The sequence below is a fragment of the Dryobates pubescens genome, chromosome 43 (genome assembly GCF_014839835.1).
Source record: "Dryobates pubescens isolate bDryPub1 chromosome 43, bDryPub1.pri, whole genome shotgun sequence".
In the NCBI taxonomy this organism is placed as follows: Eukaryota; Metazoa; Chordata; class Aves; order Piciformes; family Picidae; genus Dryobates; species Dryobates pubescens.
The window spans coordinates 351,294-367,028 of NC_071654.1; the positions used below are offsets into that span (position 1 = coordinate 351,294).

General features: G+C 50.4%; 2 protein-coding genes across 2 annotated transcripts in view; one reads left to right on the plus strand and one right to left on the minus strand.

Annotated features, from left to right (window-relative positions):
- The window catches only part of LOC128899309 (zinc finger protein 721-like), a 586,691-nt gene that overhangs the window by 294,137 nt on the left and 276,819 nt on the right, over positions 1-15,735 (minus strand).
- On the plus strand, positions 224-1,156 carry LOC128899294 (olfactory receptor 14A16-like). The gene has a single exon (XM_054177672.1). It carries the CDS (start codon positions 224-226, stop codon positions 1,154-1,156), a length of 933 nt encoding a protein of 310 aa, XP_054033647.1.

Here is a 15,735-nt window from a genome sequence, read left to right on the forward strand (position 1 = left end):
TCACTTTCTGTTCTGACTCCAGAGGAATCTTCCTGGCAATTCTGGGTCCCTGCTGCATTTGAAGCTGTGATGAACTCTGCCATGGGTTGGTAGTGATGGGACTGAGCTGATCCAATCCTCATGCAGCTCAGAGACAGGGGTTACAATGAGGCTGAGAGAAGTGTGCCCTAACTTGTCACTGCCTTTCCCTCCTTGCACAGGTCTCTATGCCCACAGGCAGCAAATGGCCAACAGCAGCTCCATCACCCACTTCCTCCTCCTGCCATTCCCAGGCACAAGGCAGCTGCAGCTCCTGCACTTCTGCCTCTTCCTGGCCATCTACCTGGCTGCCCTGCTGGGCAATGGCCTCATCATCACCACCATAGCCTGGGACCACCACCTCCACACCCCCATGTACTTCTTCCTCCTCAACCTCGCCCTCACTGACCTGGGTGCCATCTCCACCACTGTTCCCAAGTCCATGGCCAATTCCCTTTGGGACAGCAGGGACATCTCCTATGCAGGATGTGTTCTCCAGGTCTTCTTTTTGATCTTCCTACTTTCAGCAGAATATTTTCTCCTCACCACCATGTCCTATGATCGCTATGTTGCCATCTGCAGACCTCTGCACTATGAGACCCTCCTGGGCAGCAGAGTTTGTGGCCACATGGCAGCAGCTGCCTGGACCTGTGGCTTTCTCTATGCTCTGCTGCACACAGCCAATACATTTTCCCTGCCCCTCTGCCAGGGCAATGCTGTGAACCAGTTCTTCTGTGAAATCCCCCAGATCCTCAAGCTCTCCTGCTCCACATCCTTCCTCAGGGAACTTTGGGTTCTTGTGGCCAGTGCCTTTTTAATCTTTCTCTGTTTTGTGTTGATTGTGGTGTCCTATGTGCAGATCTTCAGGGCAGTACTGAGGATCCCCTCTCAGCAGGGACGCCACAAAGCCTTTGCCACCTGCCTCCCTCACCTGGCTGTGGTCTCCCTCTTTCTCAGCACTGGCTCCATTGCCTACCTGAAGTCCTCCTCCATCTCCTCCCCATCCCTAGACCTGGTGGTGTCAGTTCTGTACTCAGTGGTTCCTCCAGCATTGAACCCTCTCATCTACAGCCTAAGGAACCAGGATGTCAAGGCTGCCATGAGCCAACTGATCCCTGGATGCTATCAGAAGCAATAAACTCTTTGTCTTCTCCTGCAGAGCAGTTCTGATGTCACGCAGTGCAGGCTCAGCCTGGCTTCTCGAGTTCTGGGTGCTGCTGGTGCTGTTCCCCTTCTGTGAATGTTGTTGCCACACAAATGTCTTTCTTCAGACCATTTCTGGCTCCTTCTTGGTCTGTTTGATGTGACCTAGAGACTGTGTATGTGAGGAGCTGTGCTCCCTGTGTGTGCTGAACATAATAAAGGACCCTGCAGGGAGTTGTTTTTCTGAGTTCCATCCTCCAAGGCTTCTGTGGAGCTGCAGGGCAGTGCCTGTGTGCAGAGGTGAAGGGGCAGAGTCCCAACACAGCAGCAGTGCCAGGGAGCCCCAGAGCATGGGCTGTCCTCAGCTGCTCTTTCTTCCCTTCCACCCTCTCCTGCTGAGCCTCTGTGCTGGGCCAAGCCCTGAGTGCTCTGGCAGCTTGGGCACTGTGCTGCTGTGCAGCAGTGCTGGGGCTGCAGGCAGGGAGAGTCCAGGGCTGCTTCTGGGACAGAGCTGTTCTCCAGAGCAGCACTGCCATCAGCACAGGAGGTCTTCTCATGCCTTCACACCCCAACTCCCTCTGTAATGGGTTGGGGCAAACCCCTTCCCCACCACGCGCAGAAATAATGACTCAGACAAACTGATTGCAAAGGTAGTGGAGAGTTTAAATAGAGAACAGTGAGTGTGCACAAAAGGAAACATAGTGACAAGAAAGACCCCAAACCCCACCTGAGGGTGCATCCAAAATCCCAAGGGCTCCTCCTTCCCCCCCCAGCTATTAGGCTGGTCTCCACTGGCCAGATCTGAGACTGCCCATCCCCCAGTGGCCTTGGGCCCAATCAGGCCCATGGCAGGGAGATCTCTCCCCCAGTTACCAAGTCTCGGAGAGGGAAGGAAAGAGGAAGTGCCAGACCCCACCACAAAATTTATAGTGGTGCAAGGGATTATGGTAGAAATACAGAATTTCCTGCGTCCACCCACTGGGATGGACTTCTGGACACAGGAAACACCCCTGTAGCAGAGGGCACCCAGCCCAAACTACGACAGGAGCCACCCCTTATTTCATACCATGATCCCTGCACCCAAACACATCATCAGATCAGAAAGCTTCTGATGACATGTCCGGCGGAGTCCATATCTCCATCTGGGCGTCCACCCCAATAGTCTCTCATTCAGGCTCAAGTGTCTGCCCATTCCAGTTCTTCCTTCATCCAATGGAACCTCCCAGCGATGCAGAGTTCACTCTTCTGCGGTGCAAGTTCTCCATGGATTCGTTGGGCATCCTGGTCACCTGGGAAAGCCTCACAACTTCTCAGCTGAGCCTTTATTCTCATACTCAGTGGCAAATTCTCCACCCCTGGGGCAGGCCAGTCGCAACAATCCGGCTCCACGACTGCCTTTTTCAATCCATCCAGGGTGCCGCAGCCAACCGCTTTCACGCGGACCAAAACTACACCGATGCCTGTCAGAGGCACTCCACCCCCACACTGGGCACTCGCATACCGAGGCAGGACAGCCCCACGTTGGGCGCAAAAAAAAAAAAGGGAGTGTGGTGGTTTGAAAGGAAAGGCTCTGCTTTCCCTCCCCCACTGAGAAAGAGACCACGGCTATAACTCAGTCGGAGAAATGAGAGTATATTTTACAATATATACACGAATGTACAGCAAATAAACTCAATCAGAAACCAGACCCCCGACAGAGGGGGCTTCCTCCTGTGCCCGCTTCACCCCCCTACCTCCCTTCTCCCCCAAAGAGGTAGAAGAAGAGAAAAGAGGGGTTAGCACAGCAGACAGAGGCCTAAGCACAGAGAGTTAGTTAGTTCTTATCTCTTGGCAAGAATCCCAGAAGCAGATCCAGCCGAAAGGGACAGCGAAGGAAGGAAGACTGAGAGAAAGTCCCAGCTCCCCTGGGTCTAACAATCTCACCTCCCACCTTACTTGGACAATGAAATTCATTTAGAATACCAAAATATTCTATAAACATTTAGCCAGTGTGCCCCTTTCTTAAAGGCACAGCCTCAAACGGTCACACCCTCCCATTACAGACTGCACCTACTCAGAGTCCAAAGTGTATACCCTGACCCCCTTCCAATATAGACTCAGTCCAAACATGGTCTCTTTAACCCTTCCCAGTACAGATGTGGCCTCATCCCAGTACAAACTGGATCCTACTGTGCTCTAGCACTGCAGCCTGGGTCCCATCCCAGCACAGAATATATCCCCTGACTCCCTTCCCACTACCATCTGCATCCATTCTAGTACATACTGCACACCCTCATGCCGTCCCAGTTCAAACAGGATCCCTTTCATCCCTCCTGGTACACATTCGGCCTTGTCTCAATAAAAAGTGGATCCCCTTATCCCCTCCCAGTACATCCTGGCCTCACTTCCAGTTCAAGCTGCATTCCCTGACCCATTCCAGTTCAATCTGGATGGAGCTGTGGTCACCTGGCTGGGCCCAGCACATCCTCAGCAGTGCCACCGAGCCTGCTCTTACCATAGGACAAGCTGGAGCTGGGCACCACGGTGACAATGACTGAGGCCTCATGGGCACCTGTGCCCAGGCTGCACACAGTCTCACTGGAGTCAGCTTTCATGACATAGGGCACATGCATAGAATACATAGAATAAACCAGGTTGGAAGAGACCTTCAAGATCATCACATCTAACCCATCAACCAATCCAACACCACCCAAACAACTAACCCACGGCACCAAGCACCCCATCAAGTCTTCTCCTGAAAACCTCCAGTGATGGCGACTCCACCACCTCCCCAGGCAGCCCATTCCAATGTGCAATCACTCTTTCTGCATAGAACTTTTTCCTAACATCTAACCTGAACCTCCCCTGGTGCAGCCTCAGACTGTGTCCTCTTGTTCTGGTACTGGCCGCCTGGGAGAAGAGACCAACATCCGTCTGTCTACAACCTCCCTTCAGGTAGTTGTAGAGAGCAATAAGGTCACCCCTGAGTCTCCTCTTCTCCAGGCTAAACAACCCCAGCTCCCTCAGCCTCTCCTCGTAGGGCTTATGTTCCAAACCCCTCACCAACTTTGTTGCTCTTCTCTGGACTCGTTCCAGCAAGTCAACCTCCTTCCTAAACTGAGGGGCCCAGAACTGGACACAGTACTCGAGGTGCGGCCTAACCAGTGCAGTGTACAGGGGCAGAATGACCTCCCTGCTCCTGCTGGCCACACTGTTCCTGATGCAGGCCAGGATGCCATTGGCCCTCTTAGCTGCCTGGGCACACTGCAGGCTCATGTTCAGTCTACCGTCAACCAGCACCCCCAGGTCCCTCTCAGTCTGACTGCTCTCCAGCCACTCTGACCCCAGCCTGTAGCTCTGCATGGGGTTGCCGTGGCCAAAGTGCAGCACCCGGCACTTGGACTTATTAAATGCCATCCCATTGGACTCCGCCCATCTGCCCATTTTGCACCAATGGTGCAATTCAGATAGGCCCAAGTGCCACTGCACAGCTCCCTCCTCTTTGATCTGCTTGGGGCCCAGTACTGATCCCTGGGGCACACCACTAGTGCCTGGCTGCCAGCTGGTTGTGGCACCATTCACCACCACTCTCTGGGCTCGGCCCTCCAGCCAGTTCCTAACCCATCGCAGTGTGCTCCCATCCATGCAGCCGGGAGCCTGAGACCTGAGGTTGAGGACAGCCATCAGTGTCACAGGGTGGGGGACAGGGCGGGGCTTGGGGTGCTGCTCGTGCTGCTCAGGCCCTACCTGGTGCCCAGCAGGCAAGGAGCTGCCACGCCTGTACCAGGTGATGGTGCTGGAGCCAGGTCCTGCCACCACGCAGTCAAGGTGCAGGCTCTGGCCCTTGGTGGGGGATGGGGATGAGGACTCGATGTGGACTGGCACTGCCATCCCTGCCAGGAGGCACCTGGGGGGGTTTTGGTCCCACCAAAAGATCCCTGTACCATGACAGTGCCCCCCACCCACCTCACCTGGTACCACGGCCTCCTTGATGGCTGCGCTTGCTGTGCCAGCAGCGCTGGTGCCCACACAGAGTTAGAAGCCACCATCAGGCAGTGCCATGGAGGGGATGACCAGCGTGGTGATGTCACCCTGCTCAGCGTGGGAGTGCAACATTGCTGTCTGCCCTCATCCCCCCAGAGCACCCAGAGGTGCTGGTACGATTGGAAACCATTTAACCCTTCCCAGTACAGACCTGGTCACATCTCAGTACAAACTGCATCTCCTGAACCCTTCCCATCTCAGATGTGGTCTTATCTCAGAACAAACTGCATCACTTTGACATCTCCCACACAGTTTTCTGTGCCACTACAAAGTGCATCCCTTGGACCCCTTCTCAGTCCCAGCTGCACCCAGCACAGCACAAAGTGGATATCCTGATCCCAGTGCAGCTGTGGCCTGATCTTGGTACAAATGGGATCCCATTGCCATCTCCCAGCACAGTCTGAGTCTCATCCCAGGACAAAGTGCATCTCCTGAAACCCTGATTCCATCCCAGCACAGACCAGGACCCATCCTTTGTTTGAATGAGCAATGCTCTGATGGATACAGGCCTGGTTGGGTGAAAGGGACCAAAGAGTGGTGCTCAGTGAAGTTAAATCCAGCTGGTGGCAGGTCACAAGTGGTGTTCCTCAGGGCTCAGTGTTGGGAGCACTTCTGTTTAATAAATTTATTGATGACCTTGGTGAAGACACAGAGCGTTCAGCAGTGAGTCAGCAGATGACACCAAGTGAGGTGGCAGAGTTGATCTGCATGAGGGTAGGGAGGCTCTGCAGAAGGACTTGGATAGATTGGATCCATGGCCAACGTTACCAGGAAGAGCTTCAACAAAGCCAAGTGCCAGGAGTAGTGACGATCTGGGAAAAAGAGCAATTAGGCAATTCCACAGAGTAGTGAAAACAATGATGTAACCCTTTAGAAAGTGACCAATAGTATGTGTTAAATTAGAATGGAATTAACTATGTATAAGACTATAAATAAGGAAGTGTGGAACAATAAAGTGGAAGCTTGCTTATCAATCATATTGATTGCTGCGAGTCTTTCTCTCACCCCCCTCACCGATGGATTTCTCTTCCCGACATCTGGCCCCCGAACACAGGGACATGAAGGCTTTATAGGAACGGAAGAGTATCCGACGGCTGCTTCAGCAAGTTCGTGATCTACGGCTGCTGAAGGAAGGAGGCACGGGTGGGGCCGGAGTGCGTCGAAGGGTATTCCCAGGTCTGTGCAGCAATCAACGAGCAAAGTGTGAACCCGACGCTGGCGTAGGGGGTTCGTACCGTGCCTGGGCAAGGATTCACTAGGAAGAATTCTGCTCGCCATCCGGGTAAGGGCTGCCGGCTCAGGTTTAAGGCTGCACTTAAGGAAATCCCCAGCCGGGGTATGGAGAGCGAAGTAGCCCTTTTAATGTGTCCTTGAGAAACAAGGCTTGCTTTATTTAGAACAATTAGGGAAGTTTGTGGCACAGAAGAGCCTTAAGGACACCAGCGTGGAAGGACAGATACCGCTGATTATGGAAAAAGAGGTAGCTTTCTCATTGCTTCATTGTTTTTTAGAAAAACAAAAGGCAGATGTATCGTCTAAGATAATTCCTGGGTTTTTGCTAGTGGAGATAGTTATTTTGATGAAATTGTTTGGAGGGACTATGGAAACAGACTGTGGGACTGGGTCACTATCAAGCTGCAAAAGCCGTGGCAAGAATGCATAAACTGTATTAAAAAACATAAACTAGAACAGCGAATGGCTGCTGCAGTTACAGCAAAGTTGTCAGGACGAGTTGTAGCCAGACGATGTGTTTCAAAGTATCAACCGATCGACCGGGGCCACCCCCGATACATCTTGCAGCGGCCACTGCCGTCTGCACCCAGCAGGGAAAAAGCCGAGAAAAGGCAGCTCTCGGAGGACCACAACACCGGCAGCGAGGACTTCAAGCAGCGCTGACTTTGCTTTATGGCCCCTCTGAGAAACAACGGAGCGCTTGGGGGCTCGGGGTGACGGCGTTCTTACCACCGCACCCCGCCCACCAGCCCTGCCGGCCCCCGTGGATACCGACAGCTCCGACAAAGGCAGTACCGGCTGACGCACCACTGATACTGGCAGCACTGACAGCAGCAGCAGCCCAGCGGCGGCCGCTTGCCCGGCCCCCACCCCTTTCCCCCACAGAGGCTCGCACCAGCGACCCCCCTTCCCAGTGGCTTTAGCCGCAACTCTGCTCTGATTTAAAGCAACAGTGCTAATTTTCTCATTTCTGGTTGTAATGTCTTTCAGAGATTTGCTATTTAGAGTTTTGCTAAGTTTTTGTAATAAGAATGATTAATGGTATGCATTTAGTACTTGTGGGTAGTTAATGCATGGTGATTGTACTGAGGTGTGAGTACTTAGTGATGAGTTGTGGGATTTTGTTTTGGTTTGGACCTTCTCAGTTGTGTGCCTAGGCATTTCAAAGGAGCTCCATGTAATATTGTAATAATGTTAAGGTTTGTAGTGAATAGGTATTCTTTTTCAACGGTATTCTTTAGCTAATATAATGTCACAGTATCACAGTATCACAGTATCACAGTAACTAAGGTTGGAAGAGACCCCAAGGATCATCAAGTCCAACCTGTTCCAACAGACCTCACAACTAGATCATGTCAGCAAGTGCCACGTCCAATCTCCCCTTGAACACCTCCAGGGACGGCGACTCCACCACCTCCCTGGGCAGCCCATTCCAATGACGAATGATTCGCTCAGTAAAGAACTTTTTCCTCACCTCGAGTCTAAACCTCCCCTGGCACAACTTGAGACTGTGTCCCCTTGTTCTGGTGCTGGTTGCCTGGGAGAAGAGACCAACCCCCTCCTGTCTACAACCACCTTTCAGGTAGTTGTAGAGGGCAATGAGGTCGCCTCTGATCCTTCTCTTCTCCAGGCTAAACAAACCCAGCTCCCTCAGCCTCTCCTCATAGGGCTTGTGCTCAAGGCCTCTCACCAGCCTTGTTGCCCTTCTCTGGACACGTTCAAGTGTCTCGATGTCCTTCCTAAACTGAGGGGCCCAGAACTGGACACAGTACTCAAGGTGTGGCCTAACCAATGCAGAGTCCAGGGGCACAATGACCTCCCTGCTCCTGCTGGCCACACTATTCCTAATACAGGCCAGGATGCCATTGGCCCTCTTGGCCACCTGGGCACACTGCTGGCTCATGTTTAGGCGGGTGTCAATCAGCACCCCCAGGTCCGTCTCTGTTTGGCAGCTCTCCAGCCACTCTGACCCCAGCCTGTAGCTCTGCATGGGGTTGCCGTGGCCAAAGTGCAGCACCCGGCACTTGGACTTATTAAATGCCATCCCCTTGGACTCTGCCCATCTGTCCAGTCGGTCAAGGTCCCTCTGCAGAGCCTTTCCACCCTCTAACTGACTAACATCTGTTCCCAACTTGGTGTCATCTGCAAACTTGCTGATGACTGACTCAACCCCCTCATCCAGATCATCAATGAAGATGTTAAAGAGGATGGGGCCCAGCACTGATCCCTGGGGGACGCCACTGGTGACTGGCCGCCAGCCGGATGTGGCACCATTCACCACCACTCTCTTGCCTCGGCCCTCCAGCCAGTTCCTAACCCAGCAATCTTTAGATTTCCTTCTTAGACATAGACTACAAAAAATACAAAAAAAAAAAAAAAAAAGGGGTGAACAAAAAAGGTAACAAGTGCAATGAAAAAGTTTAAACATACAAAATATAACAAAGGTACAAAAACTCTGGATACAAAAAATAGAGTACTAAATAACAGAATAATAAAGAATAGAGTACTAAATAACAGAGTAATAAACAAGAAGAGCAACAATAAAAATAAAAATATTAAAAACAAAATATGACAAACTAAAAAATCCTAAGGATTACTGACAAAAATAGCTGTTAACAAAACATAAGGCTTGTTAGCAATAAATAAAAAATAAGGATTATCAAGACTACTAGATTAAAACAAAAACTCTATAGAGAAAGAAGACATCAAGAAAGTTAAAATGCACAATAATAATAAAAAGAATTAATAGAAAAGCAGGTTACAAAATATAATAAAAAAGCAAAAATACAACATAAAAATAGAAAATAGATTAAATGAATTAAACATGCAAAAAAAATTGAAGAATATAAGATCAAACTAAATAAAAGATTCAATACTAGATAAAAAGAAAAACAAAAACATTAAAGGTAAAAAGGTGATTAGAATAACAAATTAAAATACAGATTAAAAATTGCAACAACAAAATACAAATAATAATTAGGAAAGTAAACAAGAAATAAAATTTAAAAACAAATGACAAGTAGGTCGCCTCAAGCCTTCTTTCCTGCTACCTGCGATCATCGCAATAAACAACAGCAGAGGAATCAAGACCGTGAGGACACAGCATTGCCCATGAAGCTGAACATCGATCATCTGGGATCACAAACGCCATTCAGAAGAATGCACCATGGCACCACAGGAATTAGGACTGAATATTATGGTTGTTTGATAACTTTGTCTTCTCTTTTGTTAACTAAGTGTGCCTCTGAATGCAGACATCCTAGGAGATAAAGTTTCATCTTTACATTTCGCCAAACAAAAACTGAACCAAAACAAAATCAAAACAAAACTAAAAGGGGGGGGGGGGGAGAAAGAGAGAATACCCCCATAGCAGAAAAAAATAGCTCATGGTAACCCTAGAGATACTGTAACCCTAGAAACATCAACCCTAGCCGTGCTGTAACCCTCTCACCACAAGACACACAGCACAACTGTCATGAAAATGACAACCAGCAAACCTGCTTAGCACTGACCTCAATGACTGTCACTATGATCCAAGATATCAACAGAAAGTATCTAACTTCTAACCGAGTGTCGTGACTGCTTAACTGTTGTGTGAATGTTAAGAGATTAGAATTACTAGGATGAGCAAAAACATGTTATTTTGTGTAATTTTATATTGGGCAAAGCAATGAAGCTCTTTTTGCTCTTGCTGTTTGCCTGCGAGTTTTCTGTCTGTGAAGCTAGAGCCTGGCCAGATCTACCTTTACAGATTAAAGAACTCTTGCTGCCATTAAACAATTCATGATTTTTGACTATCCTAGAGAAAATAAAGATGCAACATAACCCTAAGGTGGATTGTAAAAGACAGTGCTAAGGATTACATTTGTGCCTCAATCTTTGTGTGCAATGTATTCAGGCATAATCAAGTCTTCTCTGTCTACAAGAGGAGTGAAATGTAAAGATGGGAACTATTAAGATCTAAGTTCTTCTTTACAATGTTTGTTATCTTTGACCATGGATTATGCCAGCTCTGTCAGAACATTGTAACTAGCTCAACTTAAGCTTTGTGCCTTGTATGGGTTACATCAGTCTGTTACACATGCTGCACTGCAGAACTTTTCCTTTTGCTATACAGCTTAGCTTTACCTTGCTTGCTTCTGTGTATGCAAAGAGTATCTTGTATGGGATGAGACAACTCCCATGACCAGATTGCTCACAAAACCAAAAAGGGGGATCTGTGGCAATGGTAGCAATAAGCAGTGTGAGCAATCTGGCAGTATAGGCTTAGAGCATGACATGGTGGTAGGCCATGCTCAGCATAAGTGCAGAAGTAGCTAGCAATGCAGCAAAACAGTGCTGTGCCTGCAGCATGTAACTAAAGCAGGGCACTGGTAGCTATAAACACAGAGAGTTATCTGGGAATAACAGGACACACACCTGTATCAACAGCCTCGTGTGTCATTAGTAGTGTGACCAATAATCTATAACAGCACAATGTGTGGTCACTCGTGGGGAACCAATGAAGCTATGCCAACGATGCTCTCAGTGTTTATATAAGTTGTAGAGGTTCCCTTAAAAAACGAACAATACTTGATCATATTGGTCATTTGTATTGTCTCCGTTCTCCATCACCAACAGACTGGAACTGCTGCTGGCAGTGCCTAAGGGTATCCAGATTTTATTGAGACAAGGCTTAAGGCATACTTGGAGGGAGAAAAGGGATGATTTGGGGACTGAGACAGGGCCCAGACCGAACTGGGAGGGCATGAGGGCATGCAGTTTGTACTGGGATGGATGCAGATGGTACTGGGAAGGGAGCCAGGGGATACATTCTGTGCCGGGATAGGACTGCGGTGGGTTGACTGCAGAGGAAGGGACCCAGGGATCCAGACTGCAGGGGAAGAAGAAAATATGTGCTAGCTTGTACTGGGATGAGGCCACATCTGTACTGGGAGGGGTTAAAGAGACAATATTTAGACTGAGTCTAAACTGGAAGCTGGTCAGGGTATCCAGTTCGGACTCTTAGTAGGTGCAGTCTGTAATGGGAGGGGGTTGGGGTATGAAGGCATGAGGAGACCTGTTCTGATGGCAGTGCAGCTCTGGAGCACAGCTCTGTCCCACAAGCAGCCCTGGCCTCTTCCTGCCTGCAGTCCCAGCACTGCCACACAGCAGCACAAAGCTCAAGCTGCCAGAGCACTCAGGCCTTGCACAGAGGCTCAGCAGGAGAGGGTGGAAAGGCAGAAAGAGCAGTAGAAAGGCAGAAAGAGCAGCTGAGGACAGCCCAAGCTCTGGGGCTGCCTGGCACTGCTGCTGTGCTGGGACTTTGCCCCTCCACCTCTGCACACAGGCACTGCCCTGCAGCTCCACAGAAGCCTTGGAGGAAGGAACTCAGACTAACAACTCCCTGCAGGGTCCTTTATTGTGTTGAACACACAGGGAGCACAGCTCCTCATGTCTGCAGCTTCTGGGTCGCACCAGACAGGACAACACTGAACCAGAAATGGTCTGAAGAAAGACATTTGTGTGAGAACAACATTCACAAAGGGGAACAGCCCCAGCAGCAGCCAGAACTCGAGCAGCCAGGCTGGGCCTGCACTGAGTGACAGCAGAACTACTCTGCAAGAGAGGACAAAGAGTTTATTGTTTCTGAAAGCATCCAGGGATCATTTTCCTCAGGGCAGCCTTGAGCTCCCAGTTCCTCAGGCTGTAGATGAGAGGGTTCACTGCTGGAGGCAACACTGAGTACAGAACTGACACCACCAGGTCCAGGGATGGGGAGGAGATGGAGGAAGGCTTCAGGTAGGCAATGGAGCCAGTGCTGAGAAACAGGGAGACCACAGCCAGGTGAGGGAGGCAGGTGGCAAAGGCTTTGTGGCGTCCCTGCTGAGAGGAGATCCTCAGCACTGCCCTGAAGATCTGCACATAGGACACCACAATAAACACAAAACAGACAAAGAATAAACAGCCACTGGCCACAAGAAGCCAAAGTTCCCTGAGGTAGGATGTGGAGCAGGAGAGCTTGAGGATCTGGGGGACTTCACAGAAGAACTGCTCCACAGCATTGCCCTGGCAGAGGGGCAGGGAAAATGTATTGGCTGTGTGCAGCAGTCCATAGAAAACCCCACAGGCCCAGACAGCTGCTGCCAGGTGGAGACAAACTCTGCTGCCCAGGAGGGTCTCATAGTGCAGGGGTCTGCAGATGGCAACGTAGCGATCGTAGGACATGGTGGTGAGGAGAGAATACTCCGCTGAAATGAAAAAGAAAAGCAGAAATACTTGTGCAGCACATCCTGCATAGGAGATGTCCCTGCTGTCCCACAGGGAATTGTCCATGGATTTTGGCACAGTGGTGGAGATGATGCCCAGGTCAGTGAGGGCGAGGTTGAGGAGGAAGAAGTACATGGGGGTGTGGAGGTGGTGGTCCCAGGCTATGGTGCTGATGATGAGGCCATTGCCCAGCAGGGCAGCCAGGTAGATGGCCAGGAAGAGGCAGAAGTGCAGGAGCTGCAGCTGCCTTGTGCCTGGGAATGGCAGGAGGAGGAAGTGGGTGATGGAGCTGCTGTTGGCCATCTGCTGCCTCTGGCCATGGAGACCTGTCCAAGGAGGGAAAGGCAGTGACAAGTTAGGGCACACTTCCCTCAGGCTCATCATAATCTCTCTCTATGAGATGCATGAGGAATGAATCAGATGACTCCCATCACTACCAACCCATGTCACGTTCAGAACCTCTGTCTCTGGTGTAAGAACAGAAAGCGACCAGCAGCCTAATGCCAGAGAACAAGAGTCCCATGGAGAGGTGGAGAACCAGGGACCAAGCCTGCAGTGCTGCAGACAGTGAAGGGAAGAGAGAAAGGCAGAGGGAATGGGGGTGAAGCCTTCTGCTTACCCAGCTCTGCTCACTGCTGCTCACAGGATGGAACTGAAGGGCTTTGGTCCTCCTTCTGTGTGCACACTCCAGGAGCCTTCAGCTGAGCATCAGCTGCCGAGATGGAGATGCCTCCAGGAGCTACAGCTGCAGTGTCCTGCACCCACAGCCTCACTGTGTCAGTTACTGTAGTGACTCCTGCTCCAGTGAGCTCTCAGTCATCCTCCCATTCCTGACCACCTCGAAGCTCTCTCTGCCTTCCTCATCTCCCTGAGATCTTCAGGCAGTGTCCTCAGTACTACTGTGCTGTGCAGAGGAACTGCTCCTACCCAGAGCTGTCTCCTGCAGCACTGCTTGCTTGCCAGCTGCTCCTTCCAGACCTGGAGCCTGGCCTGGCTCAGAACAACAGAACCAGCCCAGGTATTTTAAAGGAGCCCTCTGGAGGCTTTGCTGCCAAGTCCATGAACCTCAGAGACTGAGAAGCTGTTGAAACCTCTCCAGAAGTCAAAGTCAGCTTGAAACTCTGAAGTTTCTTCTACTCTTAATGGGTCCCAGTGAAGCATACTGGGAAAGGGTCCCCAGGGTCTGGTTAGAGGAGAAGGTGAGAGTGGATGGAAGGGAAGCTTCACTGGAGACACTGAAGCATCTCCAGGCTCTGGTGAGCGCAGTGAACTGAGGCAGTGCTGTCAGGTCAGGACAAGCAGCTCAAGGTGGCTCTGCTGCTGAGGAAACCTGGAGGGGTTTCATTGATCCAAAGGGCCAAGCTCTGACCCCCAGCCCCTGGCAAGGCAGATCCTGTCCCTCACCTGTGGCTCTGGGCTCTGCTGGGGGCAGTGGGGAGTGAGGATGAGCAGTGACCAGGGTAGGACCTTGTCAGGTTTTGCTGTGGTTTGCTTGCAAAGAGACAACTCCTGCTGAAAAGGAATGAACTGTACCTTTAAAAATACTTTTTATCAGATGGTTTGTACAATAAAAACCTCTCCAGTTAGCTGCAGAAACCTTGGCAATAATTAGAGGTTCAGCAGTATTTAATGAGCCCCATGGAGTATTTGGGGCTGATTACATCATCCTTAGGTACTGCCAGGAGACTCTGCCAAGGTACTGCCAAGAAGAATCTCAAGAAGTCCAAGGCAGAAGCAAACTCCAAAGTACCTTGAAGCACTGATTGGCCTCACTGAGCCTTGTTACTGCCAAAGGCTCCCCAGGGACTCCTTAGAGCAGCTTGTTAGAGGCCAGGATTGCAAGGAGACAAAGGCAAAGTGCAGGGCAGAAAAACTTGCCTTTGGTCTAGGAAGCAGAAAGGCCAAGCCCTGACCACTGCCCTTGGACTAGAAGAACCTCAAAGCCTCAAAGCCAAGTTTCTCCTTCCAGGCTTTGGTGGCAGAGGCAAGTGCCAGAGCCAAGGGCACAAAGACCTTGGTCCTGTTGGACCTCTCAGCCTTGCCAGAGCCCTTGGCCATCCCTACTGCAGCCCACTGTCCCATGCCTGCAGCTCTTTTCCTTCAGGCTGCTGACACCAATCTTGCTTCCTCAGCCAGCTCTCCCCCTGCCATTTCCATCCCTTCCCTGAGCTGTCTCAGCTCTCCCTGCCATTTCCTGACACCTCTGGATGGCCTCATGCATAGCAGCTCTGCCCTTTGAGGGACATTTCTTTGGCCTCATCACCAGTCTGAACCTTCCAAGCTGCACTGTGTGGAGGTTTTGGTCTCTTCCCACTTCCCAGATGAGCTCCATCCTCTCTGAAACCACCCTTCAGCCATGTGCACACTGCTGTGGCAGTGCCCTGAGCCTCCATTCAGCAGGCTGAAGCAGCCCAGGTCCCTCAGCCTCTCCACAGAGATGTCAACCCCCATCCTGACAGATCTCCTCTGCTGTCTCTGCAGTTCCTTTCTGTCAGCGACAGGGAACAGAGTCAATACGAATGACCAATGTGGTCAAGTATTGTTCGTTTATTAAGGGAACCTCTACAGCTTATATAGACTGGGAGAGCATCGTTGGCATAGCTTCATTGGCTCCCCACGAGTGACCACACATCCTACTGTTATAGATTTTTTATCACACTACTAATGCCACGCAAGGTTGTTGATGCAGGTGTGTGTCCTGTTATTCCCAGATAACTCTCTGTGTTTATAGCTACCAGTGCCCTGCTTTAGTTACATGTTGCAGGCACAGCACTGCTTTGCTAAGCTGCAATCCACTTCTGCACTTATGCTGAGCATTGCCTACCACCATGTCAGGCTCTAAGCTTACACGGCCAGATTGCTCACACCACCTATTTCTACCATTGCCACAAATCCCCCTTTTTGTTTTTGTGAGCAATCTGCTCATGGGAGTTGTTCTCATCCCATACAAGATTCTCTTTGTATACACAGAAGCAAGCAAGCTTAAGTAAGCTATGGGGCATTCTCCCTTTTCCCTTTTTTTTTTTGATCTAGCATTTGTTTGTTGTCGTTTTCAACCTAAAATGAAAA